We start from the raw sequence: 23,352 nt of genomic DNA on the forward strand, positions 1-23,352 counted from the left end.
CAGTGACTATGAATAAGGAAGAAACGTGGGTGTTTTGGACCTCCAAGAGAAGCTTCTCTATCTGATGTCTTGTGTTTTATATACCATGACAGAATGGGAAAAGAAAGGCACAGACTGTGGCTGAACTCGCCATACTTCATACTTCATACAGCACAGGCTTGCGCATTTCTGGCTGTCACAAAAGGGGCGAGCACCACTGCACCAGAAGGTCGGCACACAGTTCCTTGAATTAATGCGGTTCAGTGACGTGATCAGCAACTTCAGTGACTAGACAAATCACTCGTTACACTTCAAATATCTACATTTAAAATAAGAAGTGAAAACAGACATTTTTGGAAAAAACAAAATGTTATTGTACACATGTTTAAGCGACAAGTTTAAAAAAAGAAATAGAACATAACTGATATAATGTTGCCATGACTGTACCAAATAATATTGTTTAATCTGTTGGGGGCAGAGGTCAGAATCATATGCATGAAATGTTTGAAATTTTTTTTATACTCTATTTTTCTAATGATGCGCCCAAACAAGTTCATATATTTGGCAATAAATAATAAAATAATTAAGACAAATATTTTAGATAAACATTTTATTCAGCAGAGAAATATAAATGCACAATATTTTTGTGGCATATACTGTAATGCTTATTGTACATCACTGTGAGACTGAATTAAATCGGACTTGACAGGAAATGCAGCCAATACAAAAAGCAAATATTTTATCCATACTTCGTGCATTAGAAAAATTAATCTTTACAGTTCAACATTATAACATCAACCTTTATAATAAAATATTAATTTACAGTATAAAGTAAGTTTATACATACTGCACACACTCTACAAATACCTTAAGCGACTGTGTGTGTCCGGTCCAATAACTAAAGCATTACACACTAAGGTAATTACAAACACACATTAAACTTTTATGGTGTGCCTTGTTACTGCCTTAATGTTTGTGCATGTGTTCAGGAGCCTACCTTCAAATTCCCTTTTTAGTTTTGTAAACATTTGTAAAATTTATTGCTGCTATAAAATAAAGATGTATTCAGGTCCTCTCAGGTGCCAGTTACTAACATAAACAAGGCCGATTTTAAACCACACACATTGGGTATTACAAGTCTCATTGGTCTGCCTCCTAGATTACCAAATACCCCAAAAATACATTTCTTAAGGAAAAACTCAATTTTTCTCTCGCTATTAATCTTTGATTTATACTTGATTTTCTGCTATATAGCTCACATTTTCTGTCCATTTTATTCACTATTAAGTGCATATTATTGCCACATTATTTCAGAATAGGAATTCCTGGTGTTCAAGTTGTATGGTAATATATTTTGACTAAACCAGCTTCTTGATGTGTGCTTTATAAAACTGCCACTTACACAGTGGGCAATCCATTTCTCCAAGGACAGTGTGAAATTCAGCTCTGTGCCCTGTTCTGGTATCACTTATCTTTGCCCAGCTGCAAAGACAACAATTCAGTTCTTTATCACACTGGGCATAAGTAGTGCTAATGTGTATTTGACTGTATGATTTGAAACTTAAACTTATAAAAATGTGCAAACAACAAATATCTAAACATACAAAATGATGTTTTGTGTCGGCACTTTTTTATATTATTAAAAAGAACCACATACAGAAGAGAAGACAGACATCTTAATAATAGAATTTGTTTTTTCATTTGTGCTAGTGTATTCATTTCATACTGGAAAACATATGGGAAAGAATCCTTCATGTGAAAAATTGTCCAAAAAAGTTTGCAATACCCAAAATAATAAGAAAAGAATGAAACACTGCTGAAGGCCATGTCAATTGTCCATTCCGACGGAGGGCAATAATATGGATGAGGGAGGGAAAAACAAAAACATACGCCAACCCACAAGTTGCTCCTGAGTATCTGTGAAGGAAAAAGGAGAAATGACATGATGCTGAACATTGTAAAAAACATGAAAAGTCTGAAGTAGCATAAGTCTCCCTAATTTGGGATTTCCATCCATCCATCCATTGTCCAACCCGCTGAATCCGAACACAGGTTCACGGGGGTCTGCTGGAGCCAATCCCAGCCAACACAGGGTGCAAGGCAGGAACCAATCCCGGGCAGGGCGCCAACCCACCGCAGGACACACACAAACACACCAAGCACACACTAGGGCCAATTTAGAATCGCCAATCCACCTAACCTGCATGTCTTTGGATTGTGGGAGGAAACCGGAGCACCCGGAGGAAACTTACACAGACACGGGGAGAACATGCAAACTCCACGCAGGGAGGACCCGGGAAGCGAACCCGGGTCTCCTAACTGCGAGGCAGCAACGCTACCACTGCGCCACCCTAATTTGGAATGTTCATAAGAAATGTAATGATTTATTTCATGAGGTACAAGTACAGTACATCAAATATTTTGTAAAGTCTAAATATTCTCGATTGTAAGAGAAATTTGTAAATTTTCACCCTCTGTTAGAGGTCCGTAGAGAGCTAGATCCCTTGTACAGGATCAAAAATAACATCGCAACAAATAGTTGTGAGCAGACATCAACCAAAACACCAACTGTGGTCATCGCTGCTCTTGTGAAAAGAATGGAGATAAACGTCATCAACTCGGAGAAAGAGAGGCAAGTTTGTTGTACCACGTGAACGTGACCGAGAGAATAAAAATGAATAAAAAAAACGCTAACTTTTAGCAAAAATTTACAACGGGGGTTACAGACTGAAATCAAATGTATGTTTTTATTATAGTAATAATAATAGCAGCGCACTACTCAAAACGATAAATGTGGGGAGTGCCCAGCATCGAACCCGCAACCTCTTGATTATGAGACTGCAGTTCTTACCTCTACACCAGCCAAGCAGACATGTCTAATTTGTGTCGAGTGATACTTGGGCTTCGGTTTTTACACATTGACAGCAACATGTACATTGAATAATTTCTTTTTCTTTGGTTATATTCTTGAATAAAGGCACACTTGTTTTGCCATACCTTTTATGAAAGTGTTTACTTGATATTTGGACTTCAGCCTTCACACATTATACACTTCTTCTCAACAATGTCATTATTACCATAACATGAAAAAAGTTTGTTTTAGTTGTGTGTTCAACATTTCTTGCCTTGTATTTCCTGCAATCCTACATTTACCCAAACCGTTGTAGACACGTAACACATATGAAGTGTATGTATTCCAAATAGCGATATATTATTTACCTTATACAATTCCAGACACCTCACACCCAGATAAAGACACTTCAGCTACGAGAACTTTGACTCTGACTTAAGTTACCTCGGAGGGTGATGGGATAGCACATTTGCAAAGCAAAGACGCTGATGAGGAGGTGCAAAGGAATTTAAGGTGGCCCAGCATTAGGTGGCCAGGGATTCTAGTGTTAATCTATTGTAAAACAAATTATCTCCCAATGGAAGATTAGAAGTGCTGCAAAGGTCCACTCAGGAGTACAGCATACAATGCTGAAGAAGATAAAAAGAAACACTAAGGTAACATTAAACGACCTACAGAAAGTCTCTGTTCATGGGCTCACTACAAGAATGGTGTTCATGGAAGGATACAATAGAGGAAACTACCGCTCTCCAGAAGAAGCTCTGGTGCCACATCTCTAGTCTGCAAACCACCTTGATGTTCGATAAAACCTCTGGGATAATGTTTTGTGGACAGATGACACAAAAATTGAATCCTCTGGCAGAAATATGCAACACTTTGTTCAGAGGGAAAAAGTGCTGGCCACCAACACCAAAGCGTTATGCTAACCATAAAAGCAATGGTGAAGGGAAGTTCACGGTTTACCTCATGGCATGGTCGGATTGCTCTCCTACAGGAACAATTGATACCATTTTGAATTAAGAAATGTTTAGAGCAGAATGTCAGGGTAGCGGTTTGTCACCTGAGGTTTAATAGAAGTCTGTTGATGCAACAAGACAATGGCCCAAACCACAGGGGTAAATCAACAAAAGAATGGCATAAATCAGAAGAAAGGTTGTATCCAACACAAAGTGGCATAATGCAAAGAGAGCTGTCTATCCAAGAATCCCATAAATAGATGAACTGAAACAATTTTGTAAAGAGAAATGGTCCAGAATTCCTGTTAACGTTGTTCAAGTTTGATTAGCAGCTACAGAAAAGGTTTGTTGAAGGTTTTTCCTGCTGAAGGAGGTTCACATCCTTGTTCCAGCCTGGGCTGAGAACATTTAAATGATGTATTCAGTATTGACAAGATGTACAGTTATTTGTGTTGTATTATTATGAATTTCAAGATCACAGTTTTACGACTAATTAATTCCAAAGGATTCAAAACGTTTTCTTGCATTGCTACTTGAAACCTGTACTATAAATTGCACATAAACTATTGATTTTTCAAAGGTTTACATGACCACAGAGTGGGTTTAAACTTTTATTTCTCTATTTATAATAATATTTCAGTAAGTTCACATATTTATTTGCAAGCTTACACAAAAATAATAAAATTATTTTTACCCTTTACTCAAATGATTAACTCTAAATTAATGAACAGTAAAAGATTTTGAAGAAGAAAAACAAAATCTTCAAATCTTAGTGACCTGCTGTCATCTCTAGTATTCTGACCTAAAACTTAGCAGCACTTTCTAATATTCGACTTACCTAATAATTGATCCAATGTTTGGGTAAAATTTTGCCACAAGGACTCCTGCTCCCACAACAATTATATTTAAAGTTAAGACGTGTAGAAAGCTGGAAAACAAACGCAACAGTCAGCTTTACCACACAAAATTAAACCAGAGATACAACAAAGTGCCTTAATCTCTCTTTTCTTTAAATACTGATGTACATACTGATGTACAAATTGTGATCTGAATTAAATGCATAAAATAATCAAAAACACAATGAAGCTTTAATTCTTCAAATTTTTCAACACTAACCAGGAAAGTAATTTTAAACTTGGATCATTGCAAGAATTGGGAAATCCAGCAATTACACAACCTTCACGTGACATCACATTGTGACGATGCGGGTTCGTGCATGCTCCCTTCTTCTGTAAGGGAGCCCTGGAACCCATCACCGTCGATAATGCTACCGATGAGCTAAGCAGTGAGGCAACAATAGCAAAGGGGATGGTGCAAAAGTGCAAAGTGCTTTTAATAAAACAACAGAACAAAACAGTGTTCAAATAAATAAAGTGCAGTGCTTCAAAACAGTCTTCATTAAATAAATAATCCATAAAAACAGTAGTGAAATGTGGACGTTAAAAACAATAGAAAAAAAAAGTCTTCTAAAAACAACAAGGTTAAAACCATGCAGAAAGCTGTCCTTTTAAAAATCTGGTGCATCCTTCTACTACTGCTGGCGGCTCCCCTGCTTCCCGTTTGGGCTTCTCAATAGAGGAGTCACCCTAGCTGCAGCTGACCTACTCTGCCTGCTTCGGCTCTTTGGTTTGCCTCACCGACTCCTGGCTCTGGTAGGCTTCTCCAAACAGCGACTTGGGATTCCCCAACGACCAGGGCTCTCATGCTGGGGACACCATGTCCCAAGTCCTGACTCCCGCTGCCTTACGCGGAGAGTCATCCACCTTCCGGTCACTCCAGCTCTATGATCACTCAGCGGGAGCGACCACTGCTACTTCTCCCCAGGTGTCGGCCCAACACCCAGGCTACCTGCTCAGCTGCACGTGAGCCTGCACTTGCTCGCTTGCTCTCCTGCACCGGCTTTCTCCTCCTGCTGCTGCTTTCTGCCTTCTCCTGCAACCTCCGTTTGTACTTCCTTTCTTTTCCCTAGCCGACTCGCGCTTCTCTTTTATCAAGAGGACATGGCAGCTGTGGCAAATCAGCAGCCCCAGGAACAATCACGGATGCGGGCATTTTCTAACCTGTGCACTTAGGTGAGAAACGCCCACATCGCAAATCGCCCTGAGAACCGCTTCAGCCACACAACCACCACGCCCCCTCACCAAGCCGCGGGTGCGCCGTCTATTTATTTAAAGCTGCCCTTTGATGTGAACTGTGGACCCGCAACACCACATACATGCAAAAATGATGAACTACTGCATAACGGTGCTGCCCAACAAGTCAAATCATGAGAAATATTCTTCTGAATATTATCCATAGAAACTGAATCCTGAATCCCATGTCCATAGTCTCTACAAATCAAGTTTTCCTTGAAAAAAAGAGTATTATTTGAAATCATCAAAATTTCTATAAATTTTAGAAAATGCAATTAAGGTGTAAAAACTGATTATTCTTGAACCACGTAGGAAATAATGTTTACCTGGGATAGTGTTTCTTAAATATCTGTCCCAGGAGTTGAACCCGAACAAGGTAACCTAGTAAAGGGTAAACTGTAGTCATCTGGAAAAGTAGGCACCCCCTGGCTATAAACACCAAGACATCAGTGCTAGGAAAATTATCCAGAAAGTTCTTTAGGGAAGAAAAAACATATATATGAAGCAAGTTACATGGAAAAAAATGGATTGTAAGTACTTTGATACACATGTTTTGGAGTCTATTTTTGAACAAATAAAACCAAATTAAATAAAGTGGTTAGTAACCAAACATAAAAAATGGATAACCCCCTTGGAGAAAAAAAGCTTACAATATATGACACATTTGGGCACGGAAGTACGGATTGCAGCAAGAGCACAAATCCCCAGACTTCCCATTCAGTTATGAGAATGAGCCGATTAGTTTTCAGTTGTATGCATCAGTTATAGAACTTTTGTTTTAAAATAGTAAAGACTTGATCTGATCGAGCAATTATTTTATCATAAAACAGAACAACTGAAGAATCACAACATAAATTTTCAAACTTTACAGCAGAGCCTTTTGTATAAACTTGAATTTAACTCGTGTTTCTCACAAATTCATCTTAGGAAAAAGCCAGAACTGTAATCATTCAGGTATTAATTAAGCTAATCAGTTCAACGTCTGCTTTTCACGAGTCACTCTACTACCAGGCAAGATTTGTATCTTTCATAGCTTCAACTAGGCATGTGCTCAGCTAAATGAGAAGGGTTTCTGGTACCCTGTATGTTCCAGGGTCCCAATTATGTCACTGATTGCTCCTTGGGTTCCAATAAAACCACATAAACGGAATAAATAACACCTGTTAAAATAAGATTTCAAATAAACTGACAACACACTACTATAATAATAATAAAAATAACAGTTCATTATCCTTGTACTTATCTCAAACAGATTCAAACAAAACCCAAAAAGTTCATCTTCAAATAATGAATATTAAGTACTGTACATATTGTATTGTTTGTACATGCAGATCCCTGTTAAGATTCTTGCTCTAAAATACAGAAAGACATTTTGATTTTTTACATTATGTACATCTGTGAACCAAATGTGAAACCAATACCTTCTTCTGTAACCTTAGTAAACTTTACAATACGGTATAAAAATAATAAACAAAAAGTTTCATTTCTGTCCTCTGTCCAATTGGCATTTAATATTTAAGATGAAATAATAAACAAACTAATTTGCAGAATAAAAAATAGAAAGAACAAGCTTAGCTTTTTCTTACCGGTTCAATACAGTCTTTATAAAGTGGTGGAGAAGGAAATGCAGAAAATATTAAGACTCCAACGTACAAATAGGTAAGCCCCACCAGCAAGTAAGCCACTGAAAGGTCCCGTACCTATTAACAAATGAATAATTCATGGAAGGGCTTTAGCAAATTGACATTCCATTAAACAAAAGGTTTACAAAACAAACAAGATCTATAGGTTATATACCCATTGTACTTTTTTTCACAACTACTATATGACAAAGAAATACGTTCACAATTCATTTATATTCAACAGGTAAATGTCAAAGATTACATGATAAAACAATAATATTATGCTTAAAATTAGTAAAAAAAAATGCTTACATAAACCTAAGCTATATAGCTCAGCATAAAAGTATGTCAATAATGCGTTACTTTGTCAACAGTTGTAAGAATCAGCATACTTACATTGTTTTCCTGGTTCTTATTGTTCTTGAGTAATGTGATGACACAGTTGTGAATAAAGAAAGCAAGTGTGAGCACTCCAGTAAGCTGTGGCAACCCCATTCTGAATTCTTCCAAAAGAAGTCAAGATTTCTTATGAGTATATCAAGAAGGAAAGACTGAAGTACATATGTAGACACTTAAGAAGTGCATTCAGAATTTGAAATTATAAAAACCAATTAATTCATCTTACCAGCAACAAAGAAACGGTTTGAGTGTAGCCAGTGAAAATCAAGATGAAATCCTAGATGGGCTGCCTTTAGTGTTACCAGTATAATCAAATACACCACAGAAACTGTACCTAGAGAAGGCAAAGAAAACAAGAAATAAAACTGAACGGAAAGTTGGTTATTTAACAGAAATATTATAACATCCATCCATCCATTATCCAACCCGCTATATCCTAACTATAGGGTCACGGGGGTCTGCTGGAGCCAATCCCAGCCAACACAGGGCGCAAGGCAGGAAACAAACCCCGGGCAGAGCGCCAGCCCACCGCAGTATTATAACATTTATATCAAACTAAACATTCACCAAAATGCTCTTAGAATGGTTGGTAAAGATAATGTTTGACTAAAACTATCTTTGATAGTCTATGACTTGCATATATGCAGTGAAAATAATATTTTGACTACTGTTAAGAAAAGGCTCTTATAAAAGTGTGTCCAATGTGTAACAAAACTTTCTGGCCTGAGGTTATATCTTGATTTCCACCACACCAGCACTTTGATTCTGCATCGGTGGGTGTACTGGGATTAATAAAGTATCTATCTATCTATCTAGTTACAATGGAGGGAAGTGCAAAACTGTTTTTGCCTAGGCCTGTATAATCTCCTTTATTTTTTCCCCCTTTAACTGATTTTTTTTATACCAATAATTAGATTGATTTAAAAATTGTGGCTTCAGTGTTAACCTTTTTAAAATAATCAGTTTGAACTGTGGACTTTAAAACAACTTACCTTTAGAATATTAACTAATGCGTGGAGTTTGCATGTTCTACCCGCGTCTGCGTGGGTTTCCTCCGGGTGCTCCGGTTTCCTCCCACAGTCCAAAGACATGCAGGTTAGGTGCATTGGCGATTCTAAATTGTCCCTAGTGTGTACTTGGTGTGTGGGTGTGTGTTTGTGTGTGTGTGCCCTGCGGTGGGCTGGTGCACTGCCTGGGGTTTGTTTCCTGCCTTGCACCCTGTGTTGGCTGGGATTGGCTCCAGCAGAACCCTGTGACCCTGTAGTTAGGATATAGCGGGTTGGATAATGGATGGATGGGTAAGATTAGAAATAGTACTTTGACATAATTCAATATGTGTAATTATTATCTTGGAATGTGTTTAAAAAATAAAACAGAATGCTCAGTTATTTGACAGAAATAAATAAAAAGATCAGCAGATCTGGACTAAAAATATTAATACATAGTCTTAAAATTTGATTTGCAAAGTGCCTGACTGCTGACACAAGTCAAGAATTTTACTTTTACTCCCTTACTACTTATGGTACTTCATAACAAACATAGGTATATGCATCTAAAGTTGGAAATACTTTAATATTAAGACATTATTAAATGCCATTCAGATGATTCTGTAGTTGCTGAATTCTACGATTTTCTGCTGGTTTAACGTATACACAGTGGTGCCCAACTCTGGTCCTGGAGGGCCTCAGTGGCTGCAGGTTTTTATTCTAACCCTTTTCTTAATTAGTGATCTGTTTTTGCTGCTAATTAACCTCTTTTGAATTAATTTTAATTGACTTGGTTTTTAAGTAACGTTTCCCTGAATTGCTTCATTACTTTCCTTAAATGGCACCCAAGCAGAAGTGAAATGTGAAGTGAGGGAGCCAACTATGTCAGGGCCTCAAACTCCAACCAACTGCTTAATGAGAGGCCAACTCTTGTCGTTAATTAAACTCATTCTTTAATTCCATGGCTTGTTGCTGCTCTCGTTGTGCAATAGCACACATTTCCGAAATTGTGGATTTTCTCTTTTCTAAGAGCAGATCAGCATTCCTGAGACCTTCACCTTTCTTTATTTTCAGATAATGTATGATGGTCACAGTTTGCTGGTCCTGTTTTGGCTCATTTTGTATCTCATTATTGTTTGGCCGCTAATTAAGGAAAAAGAAGCAATTGAGGGGTCTGAGTATTCAAGAGCAAATCAAATAAAATGAATTCAAAAGAAGTTAGCAAAAACAGGTCTCTAATTAAGAAAAGTGTCAGAATGAAAACTGCAGCCACTGCGGCCCTCCAGAAACAGAGTTGGGCACCCCTGGTATACACCATGCTGAAAGAACAGGTGAATTAAGATTGTTAAATGCAGATTCACATTACAGTGCCTTTTATCTAACAAAATAGTTATTTTAGCCTCTATAGCAGGGGTCCTCAATCACAGTCCTGGAGGGCCGCAGTGGCTGAAGGTTTTTGTTCTAACCCGGTTGCTTAATTAGAAAGCAATTCTTGCCAATAATTTAATGTCATGGCTTGTTAGTGCTTTAACTCTGCTATATCAGGTAATTCTCATATCCAAATTTTCTTCCCCTTTCTAAGGATATCATCCAAATGATCTGAAGGCTAAAATGGATGAGTAATTCTTAGTCCTTCACCTTTTTCTCTTCACTTTCCTTCCAAGTATTTAATTAAACCAAACAGTGCTTGATAAATACACACGGGTGTAAATGGTAACAAGCTAAATGGAGAAATGCTGCTCTCTTTTGTAATTTGCATGTTATTGCTAATTATGAGCAATTAAAAACCAAGACTACAGCTGGTTAAGACTAAAATAAGCAATAATGGTTCAAAATCTTAACGAGCGAGGCAACTAAATTGAAGCAGAAGTGTTAACTTGAGCAATAAGTGCTTCTTATTAAGCCATTGGGTTGGAACAAAAACCTGCAGCCACTGCGGCCCTCCAGGACCGTGACCGAGGACACCTGCTCTAAAGTATGTCATTTGACATTAATTATTGCCCTCCACAAGGCACATAATTTTATCTCAGCATGTTTCTTTGTAATCCCTTGACAGAGATTACAAAGCTTTGCTAAAGTAATCAGACCCGTTTGAAACATGCAGATCTGTTAGAAACAGTGACAGAGTCAGGAACTGAACCCAGAACTCTGAGCTGTTAAGCAGCCACTGTAAGTAACTGAAAATAAACTATATTTTCATTTATACACTAATGTAACCAGTCATGTAGGCATGTAATAAATAAATAAATACAACACCAAATCTGGAAATGAACAACTGAAAAAACAGATAAGAAAATTACCTAGAAATGTGAACCTTGCAAAAAAAGATGCTGACTTGAAGTTTAAGAGAGGCAGGATCAGAATAACCAGGAAGAAAGGCACGGTGTCTGTCTTGTTCCACCACTTTTCAAATGTCAAAAAGCTACTTTCATTTGTATCTTTGGTATAATATAGTCCAAGAGTAGCATTTTGAAAGTGATCAGAATCATAAGATGGGCAAATCACTGAAAAAAAGAAAGATCAGATATATATAATAAAAGAAACAATGCTATAAGATAATATTTGTTTTCTTCAAGTGTATTCATTAAATCCTTCTTATTGTTGTCCTGCTTTACAATGTCTCAATTTACTGTTTTAGCATTAATGGCTAACTCATAGTATAATGTCAGTAATTTTGCAGAACAGCACAGATTTTGGTTTTCTGATGTACAAAGTGTACATGTTATTGGTTTATATTTGCAAAAACATCCTTGAAATTTCTCTGTACAACGTTTTATTTTATCTTAGCACTTTCTCCTAATGTTTGGATTTGGCAGATGTATTCAGCAGAGTGTGCTAACTCTCTTGGAAATAAGTACTAAAAACTGTGACCTTAATGAAAGCATGAATACCTCTCAAATGCACACAGTGGAGGGGTGAAATATGGCAGAGATTTAAATATATACTTGAATAGTTTTTAATGCCATATTATAATTCCAAATAATAACTGAGGAGCACAAATGAAACAGACTCATGGCAACAATGCTGTGTGTATAACTTATCCCAAATTTGCAGACCAACTAAATGTCTTTTAAAACTGATAGATGGAAAGCTTCCTATCACTTTCCAGTTAGATAGATAGATAGATAGATAGATAGATAGATAGATAGATAGATAGATAGATAGATAGATAGATAGATAGATAGATAGATAGATAGATAGATAGATAGATAGATAGATAGATAGATAGATAGATAGATAGATAGATACTTTATTAATCCGAAGGGGAAATTCACACACTCCAGCAGCAGCATACTGATAATAAACAATATTAGTAAAAAGTACTACAAAGTGTCCAGGGAACAAGTCCACATAAAAGAAAGTGGTAGGAGTGATCAGTGAAATATATAAAACGGTAGAAAGATAACGTCGTAGTACACTTTTCTAACTTCATGCAAGTTTTTCTAAAAGAAAGAAAGAAAGAAAAAAACCATTCAAAACTGCACCTCCTGCACAAAACCACTAATGTTGCTGTTTGCAGAGAAACGAGCTTCAATGTTCTGCAGTAAACATGATAGTCATTGCTGATGTGCATATAAGACACATTTCTGACTTAAGTGGATTGAAAGATCTGAACAAAAAATAAATAAATAAATAAATAAATAAATAAATAAATAAAAACAATCTTGACTGAAACTGTGATCCTAGTTGATAAAAAAAGGCCTGCACCATTATGGGAAACAGGGATTAAGGGGAAAAATATTTTAATGATTGAAATGGTGACTTTCAGTTTTCATTGAAACCCTGCATGTTACAATTGCAATAAAGGTCTTTATAGTAAACTCATTAAAATATTTTATCTACATCCTGTTAATATGAAAAATACAGATTTCCTGTTTAAGACAGCTTTGGTCTATGATTTCCAAAACACACTTGTTTCATATTTTTTATTAAATTATGTTTCAATTTCACGCTTGAATATGTAAAAAGGAAAACAAATCATCAAGTAATAAAAAATGCTTTTCCTGCCCTATTCCCCACTCATAATTGTGCAGTGATCTAGGAGTATATCGACTACTTGGTTCTACTTAAGGCCATTCTCTGAAAGGAGAATACAGCTCAACTCATGAGAGGGCTGCTGCATCAGAAGTGTTCATCTATTTAAACTGTTGATGCTGTTTTGTGACATTCCCTAATTCTTCATCTTACAACCTAGCAACATTTAGTACTCTTGTTCGTATTCTGGCTGATGGCTTCATCTTTACTGAATGAATCTCCTCAGTTTCCCTGACAGCTGAGTTTGAACATGTGGTGCCATGCCCTGTGCAGGTGCACACATAAGACTGGATTGTCTATAGTTCACAATTCTCTCGAGTGCTTATTCTTGTCTTCTATCACATAGCAATGAATGTACAAGTGCATATCTTTTGATCACACACTCAATCAATCACACATATTAATACTGCAGCAGTGGCTGTGGCTTCAGGGAGCCAGGGAGACACATGGTATTTTTGTTGCTTGTGTCAAAAAAGCACATTAGTTTCATAAAATAACTTTTTGATGCAAACTGTACAAAAGCATACATCAAGCAGTTTTCCAGTGGAATTTTATTCTTTAGCCCAAGAAACCCTTTATTTTTTACCATATTGTCAAAAAATGTTACCTCTGTGCCGCGTTTGACTAATAAGACCTGCTTTGTCCTTCATTTAGTTATTATCTGGAAAAGTAACTTGCTGACATGGGTATTCCAACTATCTAACTATGTCTTAAAGTCACAGTACATAACTTTTGCAGTGATTTTCAGTTTTAGCCTTCATTTATATAATCGTAACAAGTTAGGGGCCATCAACAGCATAATCTGACATGCCCAGCTACTCACTCCAACTAATCCACAACTTGCTCCATCAATCAAACAATTTTATGTTCAATCGTAGGAGTGGGTTTGTGTGCATGAGACCTGACAACTAATGAATGCTCATCTAGAGTGCTTCAAATGGAGAGAATAAGGAACGTGGGTGTTATGGACTTCGAAACTTGTCTGTCTGGTGTGTAGTGTTTTATTTTGGCTCTGAGAATAGGGATCTGCACTGGCAATTGGAAGGTTGCTGGTTTGAATCCCGTAAATGCCAATAGGGACTCTGCTCTGTTGGGCCCTTGAGCAAGGCCCTTAACCTGCAATTGCTGAGCGCTTTGAGTAGTGAGAAAAGCGCTATATAAATGCAAAGAATTATTATTATTATTATTATTATTTACCACAACATAATGGGAAAAAGTGTAGATTGCAAGTAAACTAGCCATACCTGTTAAACCTTCTTGCAGCATGTCCCACTGACAGCACGCTATTGGTTGTCAGAGAAAACGGGCAAGCAAGGCAGTGCTGGAAATTTGGCATGCAGACACATCATTTTACATGCACAATTTTACATTTTAAAAAGTTACTTTTAAAGTCTTTTCCCAACCCTGCTCCCAGTATTTTGCAGCTGAGCTTAGCACTGTACGTTCAGAACATCAACATAAATTTAGCAATTTCTCAAGTGCAGAGACAGAATATTTTAACCAGGAGAAGGGGTAATGCTATCACCTGAACGTTTACCTCAGGAAAAGTATCTTTGTGGATGCTTCCACCGTTATCTACCTGTGGCTGCTGGATGTGTATAAAGCAAAGACTGGTGGAATAGAACTATTTTGAAATAGTTTACCAGCAATGAATGGAGGGGAAACTTTGGGATGCCAAAAAGAGTATTTGTAGAATTATACAGTAAGCTAAGCATTGTGATGAACACGAGTCCAGTGACCACGCATGCACCTCTGCCACAGACGCACGCAGGCTAACAGATTGCAACAGACCTGCACAGACTATAAATCCTTAACTGCACCCTAAGTTAAGGGTTTACATGGCCACAAAGCCAAGTTGCTCACGAAATCTAAATGTGTTAATCTGGTTTCTCAGACTCCCATTACTCTAACCACAATAAGGGTATACACGACAATGTGAAACTAGGTTTCGAGGAATAACCGGGTTATTAAGCACATGTAAATGCACTCATTTACATAATATCACTATTCTCTATCACTTGCAGTTGAAAAATCACAAGAGGTAAATCAGCTTGCTAACATTATCCCTTCTTATGTATTTCACAACAGTATCACCTTTCAATCCTACTTCCACATCTGGAAATTGGAATGACTGAACTGCTTTGAGGGCTATTTCACGTTGGCTAGTAGCTAGTCATCACGTTGTTAGTAGTGAGTCTGTTACGAGGAGATCCACTGTACTATTTATTGTCTTCTCTGTCACCTTGCTTGTGTACATCAAAAAAGGTACATGTAACAGGAGGTTAGGCCTGCACTGAATAACCACCGCCAGCCCCCCAAAAAACCCACCTTTATTTTTGGCAAACATAGACATTGGTCTCAAAAATATCTTTTACCAGACAAACATGAAGGAATTCCATCATGGTAATAGAAAACTAATATGGTGTCATTCTCTGAAACATAAATATCTCACAATTGTGTTCATTACATTCAAATACATTTATTTGATTGATCTCAACAGTAAATGTAAAGGTACCAACCTCTCTCTGTTCCATTAGTACCAAAATCAAGGTCTGTAACATTAATATGATGTACATAATCTGTAGATGAAAAAAAATGTTCCAATACATCAGGATTATCAACCATAAAACTTAAGGACACATCAAGAACTCTCAATACTTAATACACCTTACACCCATTTATTTTACAAAGATTTGCTCATAATGCGCATGTGACTGTAAACTCATCCAGCCTTATTCATTTGCTGGGCTCAAGTAATAAAGATTACTAGAGGGTACTGTAGTTGGAAATCACTTTTATAATCAATATAATTAAGTTTGATATATTTATGTTTCTGTCTCCATTTCACAAGTGTATATAAATGAATTAACACATAACATGAATAAATTAATGCACTCCATTTACTGTAAATACACAAAATCTAAACTTAAACAGAGTTGTGCATATATTCCCATTATATATGTACCATTACTGTGGACTAGGTGTGTCGCAATTAATTAATGTAAAAAAGTAACATTTTAGGCTATGCATTTTAGAGCACCATCATCTCTTTGACAAAATTACATCCTTCCTGCTTCCTTTGACAAAACTCAAAATACCCTTCTACCTCTTCACACTATCTCAGGAGATAACTCCATTCTACCTCTAACCTTCACAACAATCTCTCTCATCCTTCCTGCTTCTGTTGCAAAACATCACAAATGCAAGCTGAAACCTCTAGGAAGAGGCAGGGCAGTCAGCAATCAACGTTACCCAAACTTTGACCATCAGGCCATGATCAGAATGGGTGTATGCAGCCATTAATCTTTACTTTAGATATAGATTTTCATTTTGTATTTACATATACAGTAAATGCACTTCAGGCAGCCAATCTCTTTTATTCCCTCTGTATGCCTTCTCCTTGACAAAGACTCCACCCTGCTCCAGTGTCATTAAAACGTGCCTGTTTTGCTTAAATAATTTTGTATAAAATACACATTTTTAAAACCAGTGTGTAAAAAGAAATGATGTAATGTGTTAAACTTAACAGTTAACTATCTAAATGTTTAAAAAAAGCATGTTTTTTCTTTAGTGAAAATTTGGACTGTCCTTCAAGTGGTACATTGTGCATTTTATAGGACATAGTGTATTCCATTCCACTGTAGAGTTACAGTGCCTGTGTTAAAAAATAAAACAGTATTTGCCTCCTTGGACATTTTCACATTTTATTATTATACTTTGAATGACAATGGATTCAAAATGTCAAACTGAACTAATTCAAAGGCAAATATAAAATACAAAATAATCAACGGTATAAGAATTAGCCCCTGTAATATGACACACATAAATCATTAGTGATGTAACCAATTGGTTTTAGACGTCGCATAATCAATTAAATGCCGATCACCTGTCTGAAGCCAAGGGGTCTCAATTGATTGTAGTCTAAATGTACATTTACTATTAAGGTATAACTTGTGGTTTGTCACTATTGTAGCCTGATCTACACAATGAAGACAAAAGAACACTCCATGCAATTCCATGAAAGCGTTATTGAAAAGCACAGTCAGGGGATAGATACAAGAAAAATATCCAAGTCACTTGCAATCCAGTTAAATCAACCATTAAAAAACAAACACAGAGTATGGCACAATTGTAAATCTGTCTAAAGCAGGCCATCCACAAAAACTGAGTGATTATGCAAAGAGGAAGACTGGTAAGTTTAAGGAGTGACAAGTTGCAATGGCTGAGATTGGAGAGGTTGTGCATACAGTATCTTTTGTCTGGGTGTTTCACCAGTTGCAACTTTATTGGTGAGTGGCAAAGAGAAAGTTACTGTGTAAAAAAAAAAAAAGGTGGGTAGGGCATGACATCTCAGAGTTTGTACGCAGGCACAAGGAAGACAGGTGGAACAAGTTTCTATGGTCTGATTAGGCCAAACTTGCACTGGGAGGTTACCGAAGATAAATGATAAAGTGTATGTGATGTGGCACAATACTTCAAAATCTTGGAGGAAACCTGATGCAGTTTGTAAGAAACTTTCACCTTGGGAGCCTATTTGTTTTCCAGCAAGACGATGACTGCAAGTACAAAGCTAAACCTAAACAGAAATGGGTTAAAAGCAACAATGTTAATGTCCTTGAGTGGCCAAATCACAGTCCAGATCTCAATGTAACTTACATTGTGTGGATGGACTTAAAAAAGATTGTTTATTCACAATCCCTGATCAACATGAAAGAGTTTCAGCAGTTTTGCAAAAAAGAAAAATGGTAGTGTCCAGATATACAAACCTAATAAGGAGACTTATCTACACAGACAAGGTACATTTACTAAACACTGAACTGAAGGGGGTGAATATTTTGGCAGTCAATTATTTTGTATTTTATGTTTGTCAGTAACTTTGAACTGTTTTCACTTTGATATTAAAGAGTCTTTTTCTTTGATCAATTTCAAAAAAGTCAAATTAAGTCCACTGTGATTCAATGTTGTACAACAATAAAATGTAAAAACTTCAAAGGGGATGAATAGTTTTTATAGGCACTGTACAGACGTCAAAAATGTGTATCATAAGATAAAGAACAATTGCTGCATATTCTCTATTCTAATGATTGGCCAGTAGTGAGATGTTGGGCTGCGGTGGGCTGGCAATCTGCCCGGGATTTGTTCCTGCCTTGCACCCTGTGTTGGCTGGGATTGGCTCCAGCAGACCCCTGTGACCCTGTGTTAGGATATAACGGGTTGGAAAATGGATGGATGGATGAGATGTTGGGCAGGTTAACTGGCTTCACCATAAAAATGATTAGTGGTTAATGTGCCTATAGCTTGTATTTTTCATGTCTTACATCTAGAGTAAAACTAGAGGGAAAAAAGATTTTAGAGTGGGATAGAGGGAGATGACATTTTATAGAATTAGCCTGTTTCTTTGGCAGGAGAAATAAAGATGTTTTATTCACATATAAACTTGCTAGCAAGGAGAACAAGATTTTAACGACTCCTTCTCTAAACAAGCACTCCTTTTATTGTTTTTTTATGTATAGTTATAGTTTATACCGAGATATACTGTATCTAATCACTGACAAACTTTCTAATGTTCTCATATCTACATAGTCAGATACATAACTGTTTCATGTCCAGATGGCAGTAGTCAGAACCAGATACAGATAGAGTTAACCTTAGTTCATAATCTTTATTTATACAATCAATGTTATTCAGTCTATGAAGTCTTAGTTAAACACAACAGTGTCTTAAGACGATTCTGGGATACACGACACAAGCACATATTATGTAAATAATCTACCACACTGTGGGATGATTTGTCAGAGGTAGCAGGGAGAACAGAGTTTCAATGGAGATCCTGCAGCTGGACTCTGCAGTTGTAACTTATTGCTTGAAAGTAAAAACATGCAATTAAATATACTGGTGTGTTAAAACTTTAAAACATGTATAAAAAAATGACAGTGACTTACTGTAAATGAATTTTCCTGTATTAAATAAGAAGTTGGACATAAGAACCCAGTACACAATCATAGCACCAATCAGTGAAACCATTGAAAACAGGAGACTGGACCATTTTCCAAAAGAGCCAAAGTAATACTTGCAGACATCAGGAAACTCCCAACTTGATGTGTCTATAAAAGCTGAAACATACAAGTTAGAAAACTGCTTAAAGTTATGTAATAATTACAATATTTAAGCAATATTGATAATGAAAGTTAAATTCCATTTTAAAAGCCCATGTACCATATTAGCTTGAATAAAATGTTCAAGTACTGAATGGATAGTGGCATGCAAAAGTATGAGCACCCTTGCTTAAAATGTCTGTTATCATGAATAATTAAGTGAGCACATTATGATAAAATACATAATAGTTAAAGATGACACATTTCTTTTCAGCATTTTATGCAAGATTTGTAGTGTTTTTGTTCTGTACAATTGTACAATGAAAAAAGGAAAGGAACATCATGCAAAAGTTTGGGCACCCCATGATATCTGAGGTCTCAAATAACATTTTCCAAGGTCTCAGACCTTAATTAGCTTGTTAGGGCTATGGCTTGTTAACAGTCATCGTTGAAAAACCACAGGAGATGCAAATTCTAAAGCTGTATAAATTCTCTGACCCCTCAAACTTTGTCCCATCAATCAGCAGCCATGGGCTACTCTTAGCAGCTGCCTAGCACTCAGAAGAATAAAATAACTGATGCTCACAAAACAGCAGAAGGCTACAAGAAGAGAGCAAAGCATTTTCAGACAGCAGTTTACTCAGTTTGTAATGTTATTAAGAAATGTCAGTTAACAACAACAGTGGAAGACAAGTTGAGGTCTGGAAGACCAAGAAAACTTCCTGAAAGAACTGCTCTTTGGATCGCTAGAAAGGCAAATAAATGAACATCCAAACAAGCCTGATGCATTTTGGAAGTAAGTTCTGTGGACTGATGAGGTCAAAATAAAACTTTTTGGCCACAATGTGCAAAAGTATGTTTGGAGAAAAAAGGATGTTGAATTTCAGGGAAAGAACACCTCTTCAACTGTTAAGCATGGGGGTGGATTGATCATGCTTTGGGCTTGTGTTGCAGCCAGTGGCAAAGGGAACATGTCATTGGTTAGAGGGAAAATGTATTCAAATAAATACCAGCAATTTCTGGAAGCAAAAATCACACCATCTGTAAAGAAAACAAAGTTGAAGTTAAAAAGAGGATGGGTCTTACAACAAGATAATGATCCAAAACGCACCTTAGAATCTACAGTGGAATACCTCAAGAGGTGCAAGCCGACAGTTTTGCCATGGCCCTCACAGTCCCCCAACCTAAACACCATTGAAAAATCTGTGGATTGATCTCAAAAGAGCACTGCATGCAAGACAGCCCAAGACTCTTGCAGAATTAGAAGCCTTTTTGCAAGGACAAATGGGTGAAAAGACCCCAAGTAAGAACTGAAAGACTCTTAGCTGGCTACAAAAAGTGTTTACAAGCTGCGATACTTGCCAAAGGGTGTGTTACTAAGTACTGACCATGTTGGGTGCCCAAACTTCTGCTTCAGACTCTTTACATTTTTTGGTATTTTGTACCTATGAATAATGGAAATAAAAACATAATTGGCTTAAAATATTAAATAAATGTGTCATCTTGATAACTTTGCGTTTTGGCGATTATTTCATCTTCTGCTCACTTAACTATTCACAATAACAGACATTTTAAGCAAGTGAGCCCAAACTTTTGCATGCCACTGTATATTTTTCCTCAAAATTATTGTCTGATTGTATACTAGGGGAGGGGTTATGCCTATAGGATGAAATTTACCTTAGATATTCTTTATTTGCAATGCCCTGTTATACCAAAAATTCCAACAGTAGTCAGGAAATCAAGATTAATACACTGAATTATTAATAAAAAGGAACAATGTGAAAAGTGTTGCATATTAAACTGAACACCTAGTATAAAGCCAAGTACAAACTCCTTGGGTATTCTCTTTCATTGTAGTGAAAAAGAACTGGTTAAATGATATTTACATTTAAAAACAAAAAAATAAATAAATGAAGCATGTTTTTAACATACTGTAACTTGTATAAACAAGCTGGAATGTTAATGGTTAAATAGATAAAGTACAATATTCTACAAACAACTCAAATATGGGATTTCTTACTCATCACTATTTCTATTGACTATATTAACTCAACGCAATTAAAAAGCCTCTGCTAAATTTTAAGGAAATTCCAATCAGAATTAAACAATTACATTCATACTTGAATTATTAGCAAATGCTTAGGCTACTTTATAAATATTTTGTAAAAACGTGATCCACAAATTCAAAGTTGAGCTGTACTATTTATCATAACATGCAGATTTTCTATCAGGATTCACACCCAATAGGGAGACAGTTTTGAGAAACAGATTTAAACTTGCAACCATTTGACTCATCAACCGAGAGAGGATCAATTCCAAGAGACTCTAAAGTACCAAACACAAAGCTCACTCAAAGGGACAAGCTACAGAGCACATCAGAGTCTGTGATTTACTGAGACAGTACACCTAACAATTGACTAATGCAGAAAGAGTGCAATATGACAAAAACTATCTCAATCTTATTCTTTGAAATAATTCAAATTATAGTATCACCATTTTTTTGACTTTAAGAAAAATTTGTGTAAAAACACATTTCAGAAACAAGGCAAAGTGTATTCCAGACAATGTCACTTTTTCATGCTAGAGGTGAAATATGACTTAGATTTAGGTAACAGAAAAATAAGCTAGCCTAACAGTACTAAGCGTAGTGAAAAAATAGGAATATAAATACAATCAATGAAATTAAAACCTGGATGGAGCAGAACTCTTTGAAATTAAACTGCAACAAAACTGAACTCCTGTAAATTAGCACTAAAGCACAACTTAAGAAAATGAGCTCCTTTTCAGTCACTCTACATGGTGATCTCATCAGACCTTCTTTTAATGCCAGGAATCTTGGTGTCATTTTGGATTCCCCCTTTCCTATTCTATCCACATAAACCACATTAAGAAACTTTCCTACACTCACCTCTGTAACATATCCTGTGTTCGCTCATTCCTCTCCTTTTCTAATACTAAAAAACTTGTCCACGCTTTTATCACATCCCACATCAATTATTATACAGTAACACTCTACTGGCAGGTGCCACGTCTAATCTTGTATGACAGCTCCAGCTGATTCAAAACTCACTGGTTCATGTTAGGACTCTTGCAGTAACAGCAATCACATAACACACATCCTGCTTCGCCTCCACTGGCTGCCTGTGTCTTACAGAACTGAATATAAAATTGTTACCAACCTATAAACCTCTAAATGGCCTTGAACCAGACTACATCAGAGACCTTCTCCATTAATATGGTCCTGGTCACCCACTAAGGTCTTCTGATTCTGGCAATCTTGTTGTGCCCCATACTAACCTGCACTCTATGGGTGATGGGGCCTTTAGCTGCATAGTACCCCAGACTTTGGAATGACCTCCAGAAGTTAATCAGATCCACTGACTCAATTCATTCTTTTAAAAAACAACTTAAAGCTCATCTGTTCAAGAAGGCTTTTAACTTAACCTGACATTCTGTCTCCTCTTTCAGATTCCCTCTCTGCCCAGATGCTCAATATAGTTTGTGTGTGAGTTGTATATTATTTAAATGGATAAACACATTCAAGGAATTTCTTGTTTATGTTATAATGTTTCTGTAATGCTTCCTCTGTATGTATGATATAAAAAGTACAATAGATCTTAGCAAAAATGTAATCATAGATTAATGTAGTATTTAGTAGATATATATATTATAAAAAAAATCTTGGGCGGGAGACGAGACGTGATCTTCTCCGAATACAATTTGATGTCCCACCAGAGAGACTTTAAAGTCACACGATACAAGGCAGGGAGACAACATTTAAAACAAGTTCACGGATATCTAACTTAGCAGTTGTTGGAATGCTTTTGGCAGACACACTTCATTTGCTCCCAGCTCTTAAAATGACGACAAGTGACAAGCAGAACTTGCAGCTCGCCAGCAGCAGCAAGCCAGCAGATGATCCGACCGCTACTCCGTAGTGTGTGTTCAGAACACACCGTCCCCTAATACCCCCCCCCCCCCCCCCCTTCACAACACAAGTGGCAGAGACACGAAGTGGCAAAAGGACAGCTGCTGTACAGGCTTTTAAATGATCGATGAAAAGCACAACAAGAAGAAAACGCAGCTCACCAGCAGCAAGCCAGAAGATGATCTGACTGCTTCTCCTTAACGTGCGTTATCAAATGTCTCAACACCTTCTTAGTGGTTATCTGTTGATCCACACAACACCCATATATGCAAAAGAATTAAAATAATACAATGATTTTGTCTTTCAAATATTAATAAATTAGAATTACTTAAAGGTCTTACATATTGTAGATCGAGACTTCAAAACACG

General features: G+C 36.7%; 1 protein-coding gene across 4 annotated transcripts in view; it reads right to left on the reverse strand.

Moving 5' to 3' along the window:
* Positions 1–574: 574 nt before the first annotated feature.
* Positions 575–23,352, reverse strand: part of slc38a9 (solute carrier family 38 member 9) — a 53,082-nt gene continuing 30,304 nt past the window's right edge. For 3 of the 4 annotated variants that reach the window (XM_028805404.2, XM_028805403.2, XM_051929587.1), the window contains 10 exons: positions 23,325–23,352; positions 18,903–19,073; positions 15,480–15,539; positions 11,226–11,429; positions 8,166–8,273; positions 7,937–8,043; positions 7,505–7,618; positions 6,245–6,393; positions 4,625–4,714; positions 575–1,896 (listed from right to left, as the gene is read on the reverse strand). The exon at positions 23,325–23,352 is cut by the window's right edge and continues 66 nt beyond it. In XM_028805404.2, coding sequence (XP_028661237.1) covers positions 1,731–1,896; positions 4,625–4,714; positions 6,245–6,393; positions 7,505–7,618; positions 7,937–8,043; positions 8,166–8,273; positions 11,226–11,429; positions 15,480–15,539; positions 18,903–19,073; positions 23,325–23,352 — 1,197 coding nt within the window. In that variant the 3' untranslated portion in view covers positions 575–1,730. Of the gene's footprint in view, positions 1,897–4,624; positions 4,715–6,244; positions 6,394–7,183; positions 7,271–7,504; positions 7,619–7,936; positions 8,044–8,165; positions 8,274–11,225; positions 11,430–15,479; positions 15,540–18,902; positions 19,074–23,324 lie in introns of those variants that run through there. The other variant, XM_051929588.1, reaches the window with a different exon arrangement.

This window comes from Erpetoichthys calabaricus, chromosome 7, assembly GCF_900747795.2.
Source record: "Erpetoichthys calabaricus chromosome 7, fErpCal1.3, whole genome shotgun sequence".
NCBI classification, from domain to species: Eukaryota; Metazoa; Chordata; class Cladistia; order Polypteriformes; family Polypteridae; genus Erpetoichthys; species Erpetoichthys calabaricus.